Consider the following 22,443-nt stretch of genomic DNA (forward strand, 5'->3'; position numbering starts at 1 on the left):
AAACTATCACAAGGACAGAAAACCAAACACTGCATGTTCTCACTCATAGGTGGGAATTGAACAATGAGAACACTTGGACACACGGCAGGGAACATCACACATGGGCCTGTTGTGGGGTGAGGGGACAGGAGGAGGGATAGCATTAGGAGATATACCTAATGTAAATGACGAGTTAATGGGTGCAACAAACCAACATGGCACATGTATACCTATGTAACAAACCTGCACATTGTGTACATGTACCCTAGAACTTAAAGTATAATAATGAAAAAAAAATACATTCAAGATCTTCAACAATTATTAGACTAAGCAGGAGAAAAAGTTTCAGAACTTCAAGAGAGGTCATTTGAAATAACACAGTCAGACAAAAGAGAGAGGGAGGGAGGGAGAGAGAGAAAAAAAAAAGAACAAAGAAAAAAGAATAAAAAAGAATGAATAAAGCCTATGTGACACATGGAACATCATAAAGTGACCAAAGTTTTGAATCGTGGTTGTTCCACATGGTCAAGAGAAAAGGCATATAAAAACTATTTAATAAAATGATGGCTGAAAACTACCCATGTCAACAAGAGATTCCCAAATATACACAACCCAAAAAGGTCTCGTACAAGGTACATTATAGTCAAACTGTCAAAAGTAAAAGACAGAGATACAAGCCACATACAAGAAAACTGTTATCAGACTAACAGTGGATTTCTTAGCAGAAATATTACAGGCTAGGAGAAAATAAGATGATATATTCAAAGGGCTGAAAGAAAACAAACTGTCAGCCAAGAATAATATATTCAGCAAAGTTATTGTTCATAAATGAAGGAAAAATAAAGTATTTTCCAGACAAACAAAAACTGAAGGAATTCATCACCATTAGGCTGGCCCTACAAGAAATGCTTAAAGGAGTACTACACTTAAGCAAAAGGATAGCTACTGTCATAAAACTGGATGTGCAAACACACAAATGAGGAAGAAGAACTCAAATGTTACTATGACAGAAAATCACCGAACCATAATGATAAACAACACAAGAGAAAGAAAGGAACAAAGGATAAAGAAAACAACCAGAAAATAAGAAAACAATAGGAATAAGTCCTCACATATCAATATTATTCTTGAATGTAAACAGAGAATGGCTGAATGGATTTTAAAAACATGACCAAACTATATACTGCCTATAAGAAAGTCACTTCACCTGTAAAGAAACATATAGACTGGTTGTAAAAGAATGGAAAAACTATTCCATGCAAACAGAAACCAGAAGTGAGCAGGAGTAGCTGTAGTTATTTCAGATAAAACAGACTTTAAGTCAAAAAAAATAAAAAGAGACAAGGATAATTATTATATAATGATAAAAGGATCAATTCAGAAAGAGGATATACCAATTTTAAACTTATACTCACCCAACATTGAAGTATGCAAATATATAAAGCGCATATTAAATCTAAAGGGACAGAGAGATTCCAATAAAATAATAGCTAGAGGCTTCAACACCTCATTCTCAGCATTAGACAGATCGTCTAGACAGAAAATCAATGAAGAAACATTGAGTTTAAACATCATTTTAAACCAAATGGCCCTAACAGATAATTACAAAGTATTTTTTTCAATAGCTGAAGAACACACATTCTTTTTGTGAGCACACGGAACATTCTCCAGGCTAGACCATATGTTAAGCCACAAAAGAAGTCTTAACACATTTTTACAAGTGAAAATCACATCATGTATCTTGTCAGACCATGACAGATTAAAACTAGAAATCAGTAACTAGAGGAACTTTGGGAACTGTGCAAACACATGGAAATTAAGGAAAATGCTCACGAATAATCACTGAATCAATGAAGAAATTAAAAAGGAAATAAAAAATTCTTGAAACAAATAAAAATGAAAAAAATAGCAAAACCTATGGGATATAACAAAAGCAATGCTAAAAATGGAAGTTTAGAGCAATAAACACCTCCATCAAAATAGTAGAATGTTTCAAATAAACAATGCACCTCAAGAGACTAGAAAAGCAAAAACAAACCAATCAACGAAAATTAATAGAAGGAAAGAAATAAGGATCAGAGCAGAACTAAGTGAAATAGATACTTAAGCAAAGGATCAACCAAATCAAAACTTGGTGTTTTTAAAAGATAAAGATTAAAAAAAACCAGTAGGTAGACTAACTTAAAAAATATAGAAGATACAAATTAACAAAATCAGAAATGAAATAGAACTGATACCACAGAGTTACAAAAGATAATCAGAAAATATTATGAACAACTATATGCTGATAAATTGGAAAATCTAGAGGAAACTGACAGATTTCTGAACACATATAACCTACCAAGATTGAATTAAGAAGTAGCAGAGGAGGTTGATTATAGTTAATAACAATGATTTTGTATTTCAAAATAGCTAGGGAGAGGTCTAGAAATGTTCCCAACACAACCAGGTGGCCTCACTGCCAATTTTTCCCAAAACTTTAAAGAACTAACACCAATTCCCCTCAAACTATTCCAAAAAAATTGAAGAGAATGGAATTCTCTGTAACTCAATCTACAAGGCCAGCATTTACTCTGATACGAAAACCAGACAAGGACATAAAAAAATAAAAGTACAAGTCAGTATCTCTGTTGAATATAAACATAAAAATCCCCAACAAAGTGCTAGCAAACCAAATTCAACAACCTATCAGAAAGATAATGCACTGTGATCAAGTTGGATCTATCCCACGGATGTAAGGGTGGTTTAACATATGCAAATCAATAAACAAGGTACATCAACAGAAAGAAGGACAAAACCATATAATCATCTCAGTAGATGCAGAAAAAAACATTTGATAAAATTCAACATTCCTTCATGATAAAACTCTCAACAACTTAGGCATAAAAGGAACATACCTCAAACTAATAAAGTCCATATATGACAAACCCACAGCTAACATGATACTGAATGATGAGAAATCATTGAGGTGATAGATATTCTAAATAATCTGACTTGAGTTTTATGCACACTATACATATAACCAAATATCACATGTACCCCATAAATTTGCACAAATATTATGTATTAACAAAAAAAAATGACAACATATGATAATCTGAAACCACAGGAACAAATTAATAGAACCAGAAATTATTAATAAGAAGGTTAATATACTAAACATTGGAAATATATACTTCTTTCTTCCCTCAACTTTTTAAAAAAGCATAAAATTATATGAATAAATAATTATAACAACAACTATAACCATGTCTTTATTATTTACAAATGTACTGTGTATAACAATAGCACAAAAATGGGGAACAGGTAATACAGCTATCTAAGAGTAGCTTTTCTATATTTCACTAGAATTTAGTATAAATTTAAAGTACTTTTTAAAATGGACTGTGATGATGGTGACAGACATTACTGAATGTATTAAAATCCATAGAATTTAAGATTTTAGACCGCTTAAAATACTCAGTGAACTTCAAGCAGAAAAAGATTTTTAAAAGATTTAAAGCAAAGTGAGAATATTGGAAAGGAGAAAAATTGTAAATCTTACTAAATTATAAGTGTCTCCAGCACATACCTTTTAATTTCTCGTATTTAACCCAATCTTTCCTCAGATGGTCTCATTTTTTCCCTGATTGTGTAAGGATCATTTGCTTGCTCATTTCAAATGAACCGGTCTTTCTTTGATATATCAGGTGAAGAAAGAACAAAGGAAGAAAAAAATACGTCTGCTGATGTTTCCAGTTTTGAGTTGCTGTATCTCTTATATTGTTACTTAATTACTGAAAACTTGTTCTGCTCAATGTTATGGATCACTTTTTACTTTGGTAATGAGGCAGTGCTCAGTATGGAATGCAGTTGTGACATATTTGAGCAGCTGGTGTCATAATGCAACCATTTACATTATTCATGTATTCACCAATTTTTCCAAAACAGCAACAACAACAACAACAACAAACCACTCTACAATACAATGGAAGGATTATGACAGGTGTCCAATCATAGTTACATACTCTGCTAGAGCCAATTCTACCCACACAATCTTAAGCCCAATGTTGACCTTATGTCACCAATCCTCATTATCCCCTTTTCAATATGAATTTCTTTTTAATAATTTTTATACATTTTTATCTCATTGAACTTAGTAGTTTCTAATTCCTGGAAAATATAAAACCACATAAAAACATAAATGGAAATGGATCCAATAACAATTCTGGTAGTGCTGCAAATCTGACCATTACCTCCTTGATTCTCGTTTAAGGGACCTCAGAGGGCAGGTTTTCTCAGTTTGACAAATATCTTGTAATTTTTTCATAACTAATATCTAAAGAATTTACAATTCCATAATGTAAAAAGGGGAAAGAAATATTCCTCAATGAGTCAAATAATTTCTGCCTCATGATAAGTTTCTGTGACTAATGAGGCCATGGTTTGCAGCTTGACCTATGGAAAAAAATGTTCCCCCTCACATAGTACATACCTACAGGTTGAGTATGCTTTTAGTGTAAACTGGAAAGATACATTATCATCATAATGTCCCTAGGATAATTTCAATTTGCATAAGAGATAGAATTGTATAGAACAATTACTGGTTAAGAAAGTATACAGCATCGGGTTGTGCATGAGTGGTGCCTTTCCCTGGCTATATGATATTTCAATTCATTAAACATATCTAAGCCTGAATATAGTCTGGCTTATATAATTGTTAACATCCATTCCTTTTTAAGGTTTTTGTTATTTTCCAATGAAGACATTTCATTTTAATTATTCTATAAATACAATTTTTATTTTTATTTTATATATATACGTGTGTGTGTGTGAGTGTATATATATATATGTATTTTTTTTTTTGGTGAGAGTCTTGCTGTGTCACCAGGCTGGAGTGCAGTGACACAATCTCAGCTCACTGCAACCTCCGACTCCCAGGTTCAAGCAATTCTTCTGCCTCAGCCTCCCGAGTAGCTGGAACTACAGGCATGTGCCACTACACCCAGCTAATTTTTGTATTTTTAGTACAGATGGGGTTTCACTGTGTTGGCCAGGATGGTCTCAATCTCTTGATCTCATGATCCACCTGCACTTTGGCCTCCCAAAGTGCTGGGATTACAGGCATGAGCCACTGCGCCCAGCCACAAATATTTTAAGTTAGTAACACACACACGTATATGCACATGCACACACGGTCACATTTGTATATAAATGATTACCTTACAGTGTTTTGATATCTGTTTATTTCTATAGGGTCTGAAATAGAACAATTGACAGATGCATTTGGAAGAGATATACTAAAGGATGAATTCAAGACACGATCAAAGAGTCTCCCTGGTAGGAACAAAAACTTTACATATTTAGTATTTCTGGTTAGTTTTGTTCTCTGGAGTGTAACTAAGTGTGCATCTTCAAGGAGAACAGTGCCTATACATTATTACATAGGCAAAAGTCTTCGTGAATTCCCCTCTATAATATTTCAACCCTAGTTTCAACTAGCAATGTAAAATTAGCTTTTCAAAAGCAGAAAGGCCAGATGATAGATGTGATAACAAGATGAATATAACAGATAATAATTTTATTGGTTACCAGTTCACTCTATATGGTAAAAATATCAGTCAAGTTTGTAGCATCTCAGCTGCAATAAAGTTATTTAGTTATATTTTTCAGAGATTACACAACTGAATTTAGTCCCGGGGTTACAGGGTTAGACACACTTCTCTGTGACCGTTGGTGTGATACCAAAAGAAGACACTTTAGCAAATAAATAATGGAAAGAGACATTCAAAGAGTGCCCTGCTAAAACCACTGTCATCCAAGGGAGACTGTTTGATGCCCAAGGAGATGCCCTTAAAGAGCAACATAAGAGACTTTACACTGTAGAGGATAGAGACTTTAGGAAAATACTTCTGTCAAATCACACACATACACAAACACACACACACACCCCACCACCAACAACAACAAGAAACAAGAAAACAAGAACAACAAGCCCCCCAAAAAGGAAGAGTCAACCAACATACAGATTTGCTATAATACGTTATCTAAAATGTCCAGATTTTAGCAAAAAAATTAAGACATGCACAGAAACAGTACTCTGTAACACAAATACCAGGAAAAAGGCAAGGAAAACTGCCTGTGAGAGTCCTACATGTTAGATTTAGCAGACAATGACTACAAAGTAGTCAAATAATAATAATATCATCAAATAAAACTCTTCTGAAAGAAGAAAAAGAAGGTATAATGACACTCTTTTATCAAATAGATGTCAACATTGTGATACAAATTAAACTTTTTAAAGAACCAAATTAATATTTGGAATTGAAAGGTAAAATAACTGCAAGGGAAAATTCATTAGAGGGTCAAGGAAAGATTTGAACTGTCAGAAGGAGTAAGCAAACAATACAATGGGAATACCAGAATGACAGTATTCCAAGTAGAGAGAGAATAAGAAAAAATATTTGAAGAAAAATGGCTGAATACTTTGAAAAATATTTACTGGGTCATATTAATCTATACATCCAAGTTCTATTAAATCTAAGTAGAACAAACACAAATCAATCCATGACCAAAGTAATCATTGTAAAAATGTTGAAAGACAAAGAGAATGTAAAATGCATCAAGAGAAAAACAATTCATCCCACAGAAGGTAACCCCAGTAAGATTAACATCTGTCTTAGCATTAGAAACTTATGAAGTCCAGAAGGCCATGGTGTTGTATATTAAAAGTGCTGAAAGAAAAAAAAATCTACCAAGCAATAATTTTATTGCTAGCAAAACTATTTTTCAGAAAAGGTGAAAAATGAAATTGCTAAATAAATAAAAATTGAGAGATTTCATTTCTAGCAGAACTGTTTTCCAAGAAATTTGTTTAGGCTAAAAGGAATTGACCTCTTGACAGTAATTTGAATCCCCCTAAAAAAGGTATGAGTTAAATGTTATAATTGCAAAAGACAGTATGTATAAATATATATTCCACCTCCTTTCTTTTCTTAATTTATCTAAAAGACAACTGTATAAAAATATTTATATAATTGTATCATTGGGCATATAACATATCAAATTGTAATATATTCACAATAGCAGCACAAAGGTGATAGGAGAGAGAAGTGATGTAGCACTGTAAGAAAATAACACTGGATGATAAATACAGAGCAACAATAAAAAGAACTTTAAATAAGTGTGTTCATATAACAAATACTATAAACATGTACTTGGTCTTGTTTCTTTTCTCAGTTTATTTAAAAGGTATAAAGTTATACAAAGAAATAATTATAACAATAATTAGTACATTGTCCTTAATATTTACAGGTATAATATGTATAACAATAGCACAAATACTGGGGAAAGAGAATAAAGCTATATATAAAGGAGTAGTGTTTCTGTATCTCAGTAGAATGCAATTTGTGTAAATGTGAAAAAGATTATAAAGTTGACTGAGGCAATAATTACACATTTCTGTAATAAGCATTGAATTGGACACTTTAAATGGAAAAATAGTATGGTTTTATTTTGGTTTAAATTTACAAATTAAAAAATATACACATTTTTAAAAGCTCAGGAACTCTAAGCAGGATAAGATTTTGTAAAATTTAAAGCAACAAGATAATAATGTAAGGGAGGAAAATTGTGAGTTTTACTAGTTGATAAATTTCTCCAGCACATAACTTTGTATTCCTAGTGTTTAACTCTAAAATGCTCTCCTCATTGACTCCTTGCTTATCTAAAAATCCTCTGATTTCTTAATTCAAATGAATCAGCCTTTCTTACTTGTATCTGTAGGAGAAAGACAAAAGAGCTGAAATGCACCTGTTAATGTTCCTCAGTTTTCTGTTGCATATAGCTTTACTTTTACAAAATGTTGTTACTGAATTATTGAAAACTCATTTTGTCCAATATGATGGTTTTTTTGTTTTTTTTGTTTTTGTTTTGTTTTTTTTTTTTGAGACAGTGTCTCACTCTGTTGCCCAGGCTGGAGTACAGTGATATGATATCAGCTTACCACAACCTCCGCCTCCTGGGTTCAAGTGATTCTCCTGCCTCAGCCTCCTGAGTAGCTAGGACTACAGGTGCCTGCCACCACGCCCTGCTAATTTTTGTATTTTTAGTAGAGACAAAGTTTCACTATGTTGGCCAGGCTGGTCTCGAACTCGTGACCTCGAGATCCGCCCACCTCACCCTCCCAAAGTGCTGGGATTACAGGCATGAGCCACTGACCTGGCCAATATGATGCATTTTTACAATGATGCGTAATCTGGTTTCTGCCTCTATTTGAATTATATTGGTGGTTTATTTGGGCTGATATGATGATAGTGCAAATTTTAACATTAATCATGGGCTCGGCCAATATTCCAAAGCAAGACTTCTACTCTATTGTTCAGGATCATTACAGGTGTCCAACTACCATTACATGCTCTGCTAGAACCAACTTTGACACAAAAAAACTTTAGGTTTAATAAACCAGGTTTACCAATTCTAATTATCCCTTTTTCAATATGAAATTCTTTTAAGTAGATTTTTTAGTTTTTCCATCATTATACCTAAATACTAGTTTCTAAATCCAACAAAGTGTATAAATCACATAAAACTCAAATGAAAAGGAATACAATCCTAATGCTGGTACTACTGCAAATATTCCTGTTTTCTTCTTTCCAGCTACAAAGTCTACCTGCTAAGAGAACCAGAGAGAAGAAACTTTTTCTCATTACATGTGTTATTTCTTATTCTTTTTTTATCACTGATGCCTAATTGAATTATAGTTACACCACCTAAAATAAACTATTAAAATATTTCTGGATGAGTCAAGGAACTTCTGTTTTGTCACATTTTATGAGTTGTGATGACCGTTGTGTACAGATAGGTCAATTATGAAAAAAAAATTTATGTTCCACCTCACCAGATATACCCCTACAACATGCATATGTTCTTAATATATCCTTGAAAGTTATGTTATTACCACAAACTAGTGTGATTTAAATTTGCATATGAGATTGCATTATATGGAAAAAATAGTTAAGAAATAGGGTAGCATAAGTCTGTGCCTCAATTTTGTTATTACTTGCTATATGGTATACATATAATGAGGTTTATATGATTGTTAATTGTCCTTTCAATTTAAGTTCCTATGTTGCTACAATCTGGACATTTTATTATAATTCTTCTACTCTAATGAAGAATATTAATTAGGATAGTATTAGACACATGCACACACACGTTAATATTTATGTTAGAAAAGTGTTTTGAAATCTGTTTGCTTTTATAGAGACTGATGAACGATTGCGTCGTGCAACTGAGAGAGGTACAATAAATAATGCAATGAAGACACAGTTAAAGAGAAAGAGTCACCCTGGTAAGAATAAGAATTTTTAAATCTACTTATGGTTTACTATCTTCTCTGGAGTTTAAGTATGTATCTCTAATGACAACAGTACCTATATGTAATTATTACATGAGAAAAAGTCTTCGTGAATTTCCTCCTATAATTAGTTGAACTCTAGTATTTATTCTCAATAGAAAATTAACTTTAGGGCTCATTTATTTAAAAAGTTATCCATAAAAGTCTAATGCTATAATGACCTTAGAAAATGCTTGCAGAAACATTTCAAATGCTCTTCAATTTACTTTCTATTTATGGCTAATTAGGAAAGTTGCTTTGTATTTGCAAAAGCAGAATTGCTAGCTTATGAACATGATAACAAGATGAATATAACTGATAATTATTTCATTGGTTACCCATTCCCTCTTATATCATTATGTTATCAGGCAAATTGACAATGTTTCAACTGCTTTAGTTTTGTTATATAGTTCAAAAACTATACTACTGCATTTTTAGTGGTGAAACAGTGACACACTTCTCCTTAATTTTTGGTGTTGTACCCAAAGAGGCAGAGAGCTTAACAGAGACATAAGGGAAAGAGACAGATGAAGAGAGCCCTGTTAAAACAACTCTCATCCAAAAGTGATTGTGTGTTATGATGGTTAATACTGTCAATTTGATTGGATTGAAGGATTCAAAGTACTGATCCTGGTGTGTCTGTGAGGGTGTTGCCAAAGGAGATTAACATTTGAGTCAGTGGGCTGGGAAAGGCGGACACATCCTTAATCTGGGTGGGCACCATCTAATCAGCTGCCAGCATGGCTAGAATATAAAGCAGGTGAAAAATGTGAAAAGACTAGACTGGCCTAGCCTCCCAGCCTATATCTTTCTCCTGTGCAGATGCTTCCTGCCCTCATGTGAGTTAATACTTAATAAACTCCCATCTATCTATATCTATATCTATCTTCTATTACTTCTTTCCCTCTAGAGAATCCTAACTAATACAGATTTTGGTACCAGGAGTGGTTCTAGAGGAACAGAATATTAAGGATGGAGTTTCTTTTGTTGGTTTTGGGGTTTCTGGAGTTGGCTGCTTAATATGATTAAACACAAAAATGTTAAGGACTCTACTTATAATAGTGTGGAGAACACTGATAAAGAGCTGAAATTGTAGAAACACATACACAAGCTCTTATCATGCAAGTGGCTGACCTGCAATGAAAGGTGCATGCACAGCCTTGCCAGGTGTCTACTCTTAAAGTGAGGGCATTGATTGAAAAAGAATGAGATCCTGAACCTTGGAATGGGGATGTGTGGAAGGACCAAATGAAGCTGGAGACACTGAGTTTGTAAACTCTGATGAATCTTTTTTACCAGAAGCAGCAGCTTCCCCATCCCCAGTAGTGGCAACATCCCCTCCCCAACCCATGCTGCCACAAGCCTTTGCATCTTTGTCTGAGAAGATAAACTCTGTGCTGCCTGAGGCAACAGTGATGGCCTCCCCTGAGGCAGTTGCCAGGCAAGATAATGTTTATTCTCCTCAGGAACCACCCCCAACATCCCTGTTTGCTTCTAGACCTATAACTAGACTAAAGTCCCAGCAGTTCAAAGTGTAACCCCATGGAAGTGCACTACACTCCAAAAGAACTGCTTGAGTTTTCTAATTTATATGAGCAGAAATCTGAAGAACTTGGAGTCCAGTGTGCGAGGGCAGGAAGCAGCCAGCACAGGAAAAAGATGCCCTCCTTTTGAGAGATAGCTCTTGTCCTGTTACTGGGTTTTGGTAGAAACTGAACACTTGACTATGGGTCATCTAGTCACCATGTGACCTGAACTACCTATCATGAACTGGGTGCTTGCTGACCTGTCTAGCCATAGAGTGGGGCATGCACAGCAGCATTCCATTATCAAATGGAAGTGGTATGTACATGATCGGGCTTGAGCAGGTCCTGAAGGCACAAGTGAGTTACATGAGAAGTGGCTCAAATGCCCATGGTCCCCAATCCTGCCACCCTGCCTGCTCTCCCCTAGCCTGCACCAGTGGCCTTATGGGGAGTTCCTTATGATCAGTGGACAGAGGAAGAAAAGACTAAGGCCTGGTTCACAGATGGTTCTGCATGTTGTCAGGCCTCTGAGCCTAAGCTAAGCCATCATATCCCCTGTGACCTGCATGTATACATCCAGATGGCCTGTTCCTGCCTTAACTGATGACATTACCTTGTGAAATTCCTTCTCCTGGCTCATCTTGGCTCAAAAAGCTCCCCCACCGAGCACCTTGTGACCCTCACTCCTGCCCACCAGAGAACAACCCCCCTTTGACTGTAATTTTCTTTTACCTACCCAAATCCTATAAAACGGCCCCACCCCTATCTCCCTTCGCTGACTCTCTTTTCGAACTCGGCCCGCTTGCACCCAGGTGAAACAAACTGCCTTGTTGCCCACACAAAGCCTGTTTGGTTGTCTCTTCACACGGGACACGAGTGAAATTTTGGTGCCGTGACTTGGATTGGGGGACCTCCCTTGGGAGATCAATCCCCTGTCCTCCTGCTCTTTGTTCTGTGAAAGATCCACCTATGGCCTCTGGTCCTCAGACTAACCAGCGCCAGGAACATCTCACCAATTTTAAATCGGGTAAGCGGCCTCTCTTTAGTCTCTTCTCCAACCTCTCTCACTATCTCTCAACCTCTTTTCTCCTTTCAATCTTGGCGCCACACTTCAATCTCTCCCTTCTCTTCATTTCAGTTCCTTTCCTTTCCCGGTAGAGACAAAGGAGATGCGTTTTATCGGTGGACCCAAAACTCCGGCGCTGGTCACAGACTCGGGAAGACAGTCTTCCCTTGGTGTTTAATCACACGGGGACGCCTGCCTGATTATCCACCCACGTTTCAGAGGTATCTGACCACGCGGGGACGCCTGCCTTGGTCCTTCACCCTTAGCAGCAAGCACCACTTTCCTAGGGGGCAAGCACCCCCCACCCCTTCTCTCCGTGTCTCTACCCCTTCTCTTTAAACCTGCCTCCTTCACTATGGGCAGCCTTCCACCCTCCATTCCTCCTCCTCCTCCCTTGGCCTGTGTTCTCGAGAACTTAAAACCTCTTCAACCCTCACCTGACCTAAAATCTAAATTTTCTTCTGCAATACTGCTTGACCCCAATACAAACTTGACAATGGTTCCAAATAGCCAGAAAATGGCACTTTCAATTTCTCCATCCTACAAGACCTAAATAATTCTTGTTGTAAAATGGGCAAACGGTCTGAGGTGCCTGATGTTCAGGCATTCTTTTACACATTGGTCCCTCCCTAGTCTCTGCTCCCAATGAGACTTATCCCAAATCTTCCTTCTTCCCCTCCCACCTGTCCCCTCAGTCCCAGCCCCAAGCGTCGCTGAGTCTTTTGAATCTTCCTTTTCTACAGACCCATCTGACCTCTCCCCTCCTCCCCAGGCTGCTCCTCGCCAGGTCCCAGTTCTTCCTCAGCCTCCACTCCCCCATCCTATAATTCTTTTATCACCTCCCCTCCTCACACCCAGTCCAGCTTACAGTTTCATTCTACCACTAGCCCTCCCCGACCTGCCCAGCAATTTCCTCTTAAAAAGGTGGCTGAAGCTAAAGGCATAGTCAAGATTAATGCTCCTTTTTCTTTATCCGACCTCTCCCAAATCAGTTAGCATTTAGGCTCTTTTTCAGCAAATATAAAAACCCAGCCCAGTTCATGGCTCATTTGGCAGCAACCCTAGACGTTTTATAGCCCTAGACCCTGGAAGGTCAGAAGGCCGTCTTATTCTCAATATGCATTTTATTTTATTACCCAATCCGCTCCTGACATTAAATAATATATATATAGCTTTATTTTCTTTCCCCAGTATTTGTGCTATTGTTATACATATTATACCTGTAAATATTAAGGGCAATGTAATAATTATTGTTAAATAAAGCTCCAAAAATTAAATTCCGGCCCTCAAACCCCACAACAGGACTTAATTAGCCTTGCCTTCAAGGTGTACAATAATAAAGAAAAGTTACAATTACGTGCCTCCACTGTGAGACAAAATCCCAGCCACATCTCCAGCACACAAGAACTTCCAAATGCCTAAACCACAGTGACCAGGCGTTCCTCCAGGACCGCTTCCCCAAGGAACTTTCTTCAAGTGCCGGAAATCTGGCCACTGGACCAAGGAATGCCTGCAGCCTGGGGTTCCTCCTAAGTTGTGTCCCATCTGTATGGGACCCCACTGGAAATCGGACTGTCCACCTCGCCTGGCAGCCACTCCCAGAGCCCCTGGAACTCTGGTCCAAGGCTCTCTGACTGACTCCTTCCCAGATCTTCTTGGCTTAGTGGCTAAAGACTGACGCTGCCTGATTGCCTCGGAAGCCTACAGGACCATCACAGACACTTTAGTAACTCTCACAGTGGAGGGTAAGTCCATCCCCTTCTTAATCAATACAGAGGCTACTCACTCCACATTACATTCTTTTCAAGGGCCTATTTTCTTTGCCTCCATAACTGTTGTGGGTATTGACGGCCAGGCTTCTAAACCTGTTGAAACTCCCCAACTCTGGTGCCGGCTTGGACAACATTCTTTTATGCACTCCTTTTTAGTTATCCCGACCTGCCCAGCTCCCTTATTAGGTTGAGACATTTTAATTATCTGCTTCCCTGACTATTCCTGGGCTACAGCTATACCTCATTGCCAACTTTTCCCCCAGTTCAAAGCCTCCTTCACATCCTCCCCTCGTATCTCCCCACCTTAAACCACAAGTATAGGACACCTCTACTCCCTCCTTAGCGACTGATCATGCATCCCTTACTATCCTATTAAAACCTAATCACTCTTACCCTGCTCAATGCCAATATCCCATCCCACAGCATGCTTTAAAAGGATTAAAGCCTGTTATCACATCGTGGCCTTTTAAAACCTATAAACTTCCCTTACAATTCCCCCATTTTACCTGTCCTAAAACCAGACAAGGCTTACAGGTTAGTTCAGGATCTGTGCCTTATCAACCAAATTGTCTGGCCTATCCACCCCGTGGTGCCAAACCCATATACTCTCCTATCCTCAATACCTCCCTCCACAACCCGGTATTCTGTTCTGGATCTCAAACATGCTTTCTTTACTATTCCTTTGCACCCTTCATCCCAGCCTCTCTTTGCTTTCACTTGGACTGACCCTGACACCCATCAGGCTCAGCAAATTACCTAGGCTGTACTGCCACAAGGCTTCACAGACAGCCCCCATTACTTCAGTCAAGCCCATATTTCTTCCTCATCTGTCACCTATCTCAGCATAATTCTCATGAAAACACGCATGCTCTCCCTGCGGCTCGTGTCTGGCTAATCTCCTAAACCCCAATCCCTTCTACAAAACAACAACTCCTTTCCTTCCTAGGCACGGTTAGTGCGGTCAGAATTCTTACACAAGAGCCAGGACCGCGCCTTGTAGCCTTTCTGTCCAAACAACTTGACCTTACTGTTTTAGCCTAACCTTTATGTCTGCATGCAGTGGCTGCTGCTGCTTTAATACTTTTAAAGACCTTTCCCACAGGGTCTGAGAAGGCCACTGTGGTCATTTCTTCCCCTCTGTCACACACAATTCCTCAGTTTGGCCTTCCCAGCTCTATACAGTCCGATAACAGACTAGCCTTTATTAGTCAAATCACCCAAGCAGTTTTTCAGGCTCTTGGTATTCAGTGAAACCTTTATATCCCTTACCCATCCTTATTCTTCAGGAAAGGTAGAACGGACTAATGGTCTTTTAAAAACACACCTCACCAAGCTTAGCCACTAACTTAAAAAGGACTAGACAATACTTTTACCACTTGCCCTTCTCAGAATTCAGGCCTGTCCTCAGAATGCTACAGGGTATAGCCCATTTGAGCTCCTGTATGGATGCTTCCTTTTATTAGGTCCCAGTCTCTTTCCAGACACCAGCCCAACTTGAACTGCACCCCAAAAACTTGGATAGAGCCTAAAAACTCACCAACCAAGCGAGTAATTATGCTGAACCTCCTTAGGCACTCTCTGATTGGATGTCCTGGGTCCTCCCAATTCTTAGTCCTTTAATACCTGTTTTTCTCCTTCTCTTCCATTTAGTTTTTCAATTCATACAAAACCATATCCAGGACATCACCAATAATTCTGTATGACAAATGCTCCTTCTAACAACCCCACAATATCACCCCTTACCACAAAGTCTTCCTTCAGCTTAATCTCTCCCACTCTAGGTTCCCACACCGCCCCAATCCCGCTCAAAGCAGCCCTGAGAAACATCGCCCATTATCTCTCCATACCACCCCCAAAAACTTTTGCCACCCCAACACTTTACCACTACTTCATTTTATTTTTCTTATTAATATAAGAAGACAGGAATATCAGGCCTCTGAGCCCAAGCTAAGCCATTGTATCCCCTGTGACATGCACGTATACATCCAGATGGCCTGTTCCTGCCTTAACTGATGACATTACCTTGTGAAATGCCTTCTCCTGGCTCATCTTGGCTCAAAAATCTCCCTCACAGAGCACCCTGTGACCCTCACTCCTACCCGCCAGAGAACAACCCTCCTTTGACTGTAATTTTCCTTTACCTACCCAAATCTTATAAAACGGCCCCACCCCTATCTCCCCTTCACTGACTCTCTTTTCGGACTCAGCCCGCCTACACCCGGGTGAAATAAACAGCCTTGTTGCTCACACAAAGCCTGTTTGATGGTCTCTTCACACTGACGCGAGTGAAACATGTTATGCAGGCACCACTAGAAAGTGGAAAACTATAGCACTACAGCCCATTTCTAGGACATCCCTGAAACACAGCTGTGAAGGGAAATCTTCTCAGTGGACAGAACTTTGAGCAGTGCACCTGGTTGTGCACTTTTCATGGAAGGAGAAATGGCCAGATGTGTGGTTATATATTGATTCATGGGTTGGAGCCAATAGTTTGTCTGCATGGTCGGGGTCTTGAAAGAAGCATGATTGAAAAATTGGTGACAAAGAAATGTGGGGAAGAGGTATGTGAATGGACCTCTCTGAATAGTCAAAAACTGAAGATATTTGTATCCCATGTGAGTGCTCACCAACGGGTAACCTCAGCAGAGGAGGATTTTAATAATCAAGTGGATAGGATGACCCGTTCTGTGAACACCAGTCAGCCTCTTTCCCCAGCCATGCCTGTCATTGCCCAATGGGCCCATGAACAAAGTGGCCATGGTGGCAGGGATGGAGGTTACACATGGACTCAGCAATGTGGACTTCCACTCACCAAGACTGATTTGGCTACAGCCACTGCTGAGTGCCCAATTTGCCAGGGCAGAGACTAACACTGAGCACCATTCCTCAGTACCTGGTGGTAGGTGGCAGGTTGATTATATGGGGCCTTTTCCATCATGGGAAGGGCAGAGGTTTGTCCTCACTGGAATAGACACTTACTCCGGGTATGGGTTTGCCTATCCTGCATGCAATGCTGCTGCCAAGACTACCATCCATGGACTCACAGAATGCCTTATACACATGATGCTCTACACAGCATTGCCTCTGACCAAGGCACTCACTTTATGGCTAAAGAAGTGTGTCAGTAGCATGTTCTCATTCATAGGTGGGAGTTGAACAATGAGAACACGTGGACACAGGGTGGGGAACATCACACACTGGGGCCTGTCAGGGGGTAGGGGGCTGGGGAAGTATAGCATTGGGAGAAATACCTAATGTAAATGACGAGTTGATAGGTGCAGCACACCAACATGGCATATGTAAACCTATGTAACAAACCTGCATGTTGTTCACATGTACCTTGGAACTTAAAGTATAATAAAAAAAAAAAAAAAAAAAAAAAGAAAAAAAACACATGTTTTAAAATGGCCTTGCAAAACCATATTTTTTGTGGGAGAAATTTCTATCCATAGAGAATCTCCGTTAATGTAGCCAGGAAGTTCCTTTCCAGGCATTTCCCAAATATAGGAGAGATTAACTAAGTGCCTGCCATCTTTTAAGTCCCGAAAAGAGACGTTTGTCATCTATTCTCTCTAAAGACCTGTGAGGCTTCATCTACATAACAAAGACTTTGGCTTCAACAATCCCTCTTATCTTGACTAAAGCATTTCTTTCCACTGACTTCAAGTCTTTAGACAAAGCCTAACTGTTTCAACCAATTGCCAGTCAGAAAATCTTTGAATCTACCTCCAACCTGGAAGCCCATGACCTTTTAAGATGCCCTGCTTTTTTTATCTGAACCAAAGTATACCTTCCATGTATTGATTTATGTCTTTGCTTATAACTTCTGTCTCCCTAAAATGTATAAAACCAAACTGTAATTCAACTACCTTGGGCATACTTTCTCAAGAACTCTTGAGACTGTTCCCTGGGCCATGGTCATTCATGTTGGCTCAGAATAAACCTGTTTAAATTGTTAAAAAAAAAAAAAAAAAAAGTGCGGCAGTGGACTCATGCTCATGGAATTCACTGGTCTTACCATGTTCCCCATTATCCTGAAGCAGCTGGAATGGCCTTTTGAAGTCACCATTACAATGCCAACTAGGTGACGATACTTTGCAGGGCTGGGACAGAGTTCTCCGTAAGGCCATGTATTCTCTGAATCAGCATCCAATATATGGTACTGTTTCTCCCATAGCCAGGATTCACGGGTCCAGGAATCATGGGGTGGAAGTGGGAAGTGGCACCACTCACCATCACCCCTAGTGATCCACTAGCAAAACTTTTGCTTCTTGTTCCTGTGATATTACTTTCTGCTCACCTAGAGGTCTTAGTTCCAGAGAGAGGAATGCTGCCACCAGGAGACACAACAACAATTCAATTAACCTGAAGTTAAGAGTGCCACATGGACACTTTGGGTACCTCCTACCTTTAAGTCAACAGGCTAAGAAGGGGGCTACAGTGTTGGCTTGGGCGATTGACCTGGACTATCAAGATGAATTCAGTCTACAACTCCACAATGGAGATTAGGAAGAGTATGCATGGAATACAGGAGATTCATCAGCACATCTCTTAGTATTACCATGCCCTGTGATTAAGGTCAATGGGGAATTACAACAGCCCAATCCAGGCAGGACTGCAAATAGCACAGACCCTTTAGGAATGAAGGTTTGGGTCACTCCACCGGGAAAAAATTCCATAGCCTGCTGAGGTGCTTGCTGAAGGCAAAGGGAATACAGAATGCATAAGTAGAAGAAGGCAGTCACCAATGCCAGCTACAACAACGTGACCAGCTGCAGAAATGAGGACTGTAATTGTCATGAGTATTTCCTCCTTCTTTTGTTAAAAACAAATTTGTGCATGTATACACTTGTACTAAGAACATATCTTCATTTTATTTCCTTTTTCCTTTATCATGTGACATAAGATTTATTGACTTCATATCAGCATTTAAGTATTGTTAACTTTAGGTAATAGTATTTGGGTTGGGGATTTGTGTGTTTCTGGTTGTATGAAGGATAGTTGTATTATGTTAGGCATAATTATGACTTTATTGTTGCCTTTATTTAAAGATTGTGTATGATCTCAGGAGATGTGTATGGGTTCAAATTGATAAGGGGTGGACTTATGATGGTTAATACTGAGTGTCAGCTTGATTGGATTGAAGGATGCAAAGTATTAATTATGGGTGTGTTTGTGAGGGTGTTGCCAAAGGGGATTAACATTTGAGTCAGTGGACTGGAAAGGCAGACCCACCCTTAATCTGGGTGGGTACCATCTAATCAGCTACAAGTGTGGCTAGAATATAAAGCAGGCAGAAAAATGTAAAAAGACTAGACTGGCCTAGCCTCCCAGCCTACATCTTTCTCCTGTGCTGGATGCTTCCTGACCTCAAACATTGGACTCCAGGTTCTTCAGTTTTGGGACTTGACTGGCTCTCCTTGCTCCTCAGCTTGCAGGAGCTGACCTATTGTGGGACCTTGTGATCATGTGAGTCAATACTTAATAAATATATATATCCTATTAGTTCTTATATATGGATATATATATAATATATATATACATACATATTTTATATATATATCCTATTCTTTCCCTCTAGAGAACCCTAATACATGTGTATACACATCTGTGCCCACAAAGGAATAACATTAGAAGCTTCATGTTGCAGGAGAAGACTTCAGTAAAATAGAAAATAGTCCACCCACGTAGCTAAATAAGGAAACATGTACACAACAAGATTCCAAAAAGTAAACAAGAAATTCGTATGTAGGTTTGCTATCTAAAAAGCCAAATTTTAGCAAAATATGATAGGCAAGCAAAAAAGAAAAAAAAAAAAAACAAGAAGATGTGTCCCATACAAAGGAAAAATGCAACAGAAACTTTTATGAGGATGCCAAATGTTTGGCATAGCAGGGAAAGACTACAAAACAATTCTTATAAATATTTAAAATAATTCATAAAATCTATGCTTAAGCATGAAAGGAAGATATGATGAGAATGTCTCACCAAATAGAGAATATTAACAAAAAGATTGAAAGTATTTTGATTTATAATTGAGCATATTTATGGGATTCAATATGATGTTTTAGTGCACGTAAAAAGAAAATTCTAGAGTTGATAGTACAAAAACCAAAGAAAAATTCACTAGAGGGGCTCAAGAGTAGTTTTAACAGAATAAATAATCTGTAAATTTAAAGTAATAGGATTACTAGGAGAGAAAGAACAAAATAATTTAAAGAAATTATGGCTGAAAATTTTGAAAAGTATTTGATGTAAAATACTAGTCCACCTATCCAAGCTCAATTAAATCCAGTTATATAAACACAATAAAATTCACAACCAGATCCAACATAGTAAAAACGTTGAGAGACAAAGTGAAAACCTTAAAGTGTCAAGAGAACAACTACAGTCATGTGTTGTCTAATGATGGAAATGTGTCCTGAGAAATACATAGTTAGGCAACTTCATCATCATGCAGACATCATAAAGTTACATACTTACACAAACCTAGGTGGTATAGCTTTCTACACACCTAGGCTATGTTGTATAGCCTATTGCTCCTAGGCTACGAACTTGTAAAGCATGTTACTGGACTGAATTCTGCAGGCAATGGTAACACAAGAGTAAGCAATTCTGTATCTAAACATAGAAGAGATACAGTAAAAATACCATATAAAAGATAAAAAGTGGTACACCTGTATAGGGCACTTACCATGAATAGAGCTTGCAAGACTGAATGTTGCTCTGGGTGTGTCAGTGAATGAGCAGTGAGTGAATGCAAAGGTCTAGGACATTATTATACACTACAGTAGACTTTATAAACACTGTGTGTACACTTAGGCTACATGAAATTTATTTTTAAAAATCTTTCCTTAAAAATAACCTTAGCTTACTGTAACTTCTTAACTTTATAAACTTTTTAATTTTTTTAATTTTTGAACTCTTATAATAACATTTAACTTAAAACACAAACACATTGTACAGTTGTACAAAAATATTTTCTTTTTCTATATGCCTATTCAATAAGATGCTTTCTGTTTAATTTTTTTTTTTTTTACTTTTAAAGTATTTTTGTTAAAAACTGAAACACAAATACACACATTAGCCTAGACCTACACAGAATCAGGATCATCAACATCATCACTCTCTTCCACCTCCAAATCTTGCCCCAGTGGAAAGTCTTCAGGGGAAATAACACACATGAAGCTTTCATCTCCTATGATAACGATGCCTTCTTCTGGAATACATCCTGAGGGACCTGTCTGAGGCTGTTTCACAATTAACATTTTTTGTAAGTAGCAGTATACATACTCAAATAAAAATAAACAAGTCTAGTAAATATATAAACCAGTAACATAGCTTTTTATTGTTATCATCGTTATGTACTGTACATAATTCTATGTGCTATATTTTTATATATCTGGCAACAGAGTAGGTTTGTTTACACCAGCATCATCACAGGCATGTGAGTAATTCATTGCATTAAGATGTTACAATGGTTACATCACTACATGATAGAAATTTCCAGCTCCATTACAATCTTTTGGAATCACCATCTTATACGTGGTCCAAACATCATTTTGTATATCTACATGACTGTAACTATACAAAAGTTAATTCTAGTAAGATTAATAGGTGACATAGCATCAGAAACTACGGAGGCCAAGGCCAGGCACGGTGGCTCACGCTTGTAATCCCAGCACTTTGGGAGGCTGAGGCGGGTGGATCACTTGAGGTCAGCAGCTTGAGACCAGTCTGGCCAACCTGGTGAAACCCAGTTTCTACTAAAATACAAAAATTAGCTGGGCATGGTGGTATGGGCCTGTAATCCCAGCTACTCGTGAGGCTGAGGCAGGAGAATCACTTGAACCCAGGAGGTGGAGGTTGCAGTGAGCCAAGATCGTGCCACTGCACTCCAGTCTGGGTGACAGAGAGAGACTCCATCTTGGGGAAAAAAAAAATGATGGAGGCCAGAAGGCAATGGGATGGCATTTTCAAAGGGCTGCAAGAAAAAAATATCAACCAATAATCTTATGTTTTGCAAAATTATTTTTAAAAATGAAACTCAAATAAAAAGAATATCAAATAAATAAAAATTTGCAGGGTTAGTTGGTATCAGGCCATGCTATAGAAAAAATACTTAAGAAAGTTCCTCAGGCTGACAAGTTTCCTCACATCGTAATTTTTTCAACAAATGCATTAGTGAAATAATTCTATTACATAATATTCTATAAATGCATATTTTGTTTTTTCTTCTCTTAATTGATTTAAAATGTAATTGTGTGGTACCATACATAGATATATAAAATTGATATGTAACTGTATTTTGGGGCCTATCACATAAAAGACATGTAATAGACATGCAATAAGTTTGACAATAGCAGCACAAAGGAAATGGCTGGGAGCAATAGTATGCTAGAGGAAGAAAATGACAATAGATGGTAACTCAAATTCACAGGAAATAATAAAAAGAACCAGAAACTATAAACAAGAATGTTCATATAATAAACATAAATATGTACTTGTTCTTCTTTCTTTTCTCCGTTCTTTAAAAGGCATAAAGTTATATAGATAAATAATTATAACAATGGTTTTAATATTTATAGGTATAACTACAGTATAAATGTCAGGAAGAGGGAATAGAAAATTTGGCAGAAATGCTTGTATAGTTTACAGAAATTAATTAGAATAAATCTGAAGTAGATTCTAAAAATGACTGTGGTGATGGTTTAACAACTCTGT

General features: G+C 37.9%; 1 protein-coding gene across 1 annotated transcript in view; it reads left to right on the top strand.

Moving 5' to 3' along the window:
* The window catches only part of CCDC7 (coiled-coil domain containing 7), a 433,255-nt gene that overhangs the window by 382,457 nt on the left and 28,355 nt on the right, over positions 1–22,443 (top strand). The window contains exons 33-34 of the mRNA XM_065520519.2: positions 5,215–5,298; positions 9,224–9,310. Coding sequence (XP_065376591.1) covers positions 5,215–5,298; positions 9,224–9,310 — 171 coding nt within the window. The remainder of the gene's footprint in view (positions 1–5,214; positions 5,299–9,223; positions 9,311–22,443) is intronic.

This window comes from Macaca fascicularis, chromosome 9 (assembly GCF_037993035.2).
Source record: "Macaca fascicularis isolate 582-1 chromosome 9, T2T-MFA8v1.1".
NCBI classification, from domain to species: domain Eukaryota; kingdom Metazoa; phylum Chordata; class Mammalia; order Primates; family Cercopithecidae; genus Macaca; species Macaca fascicularis.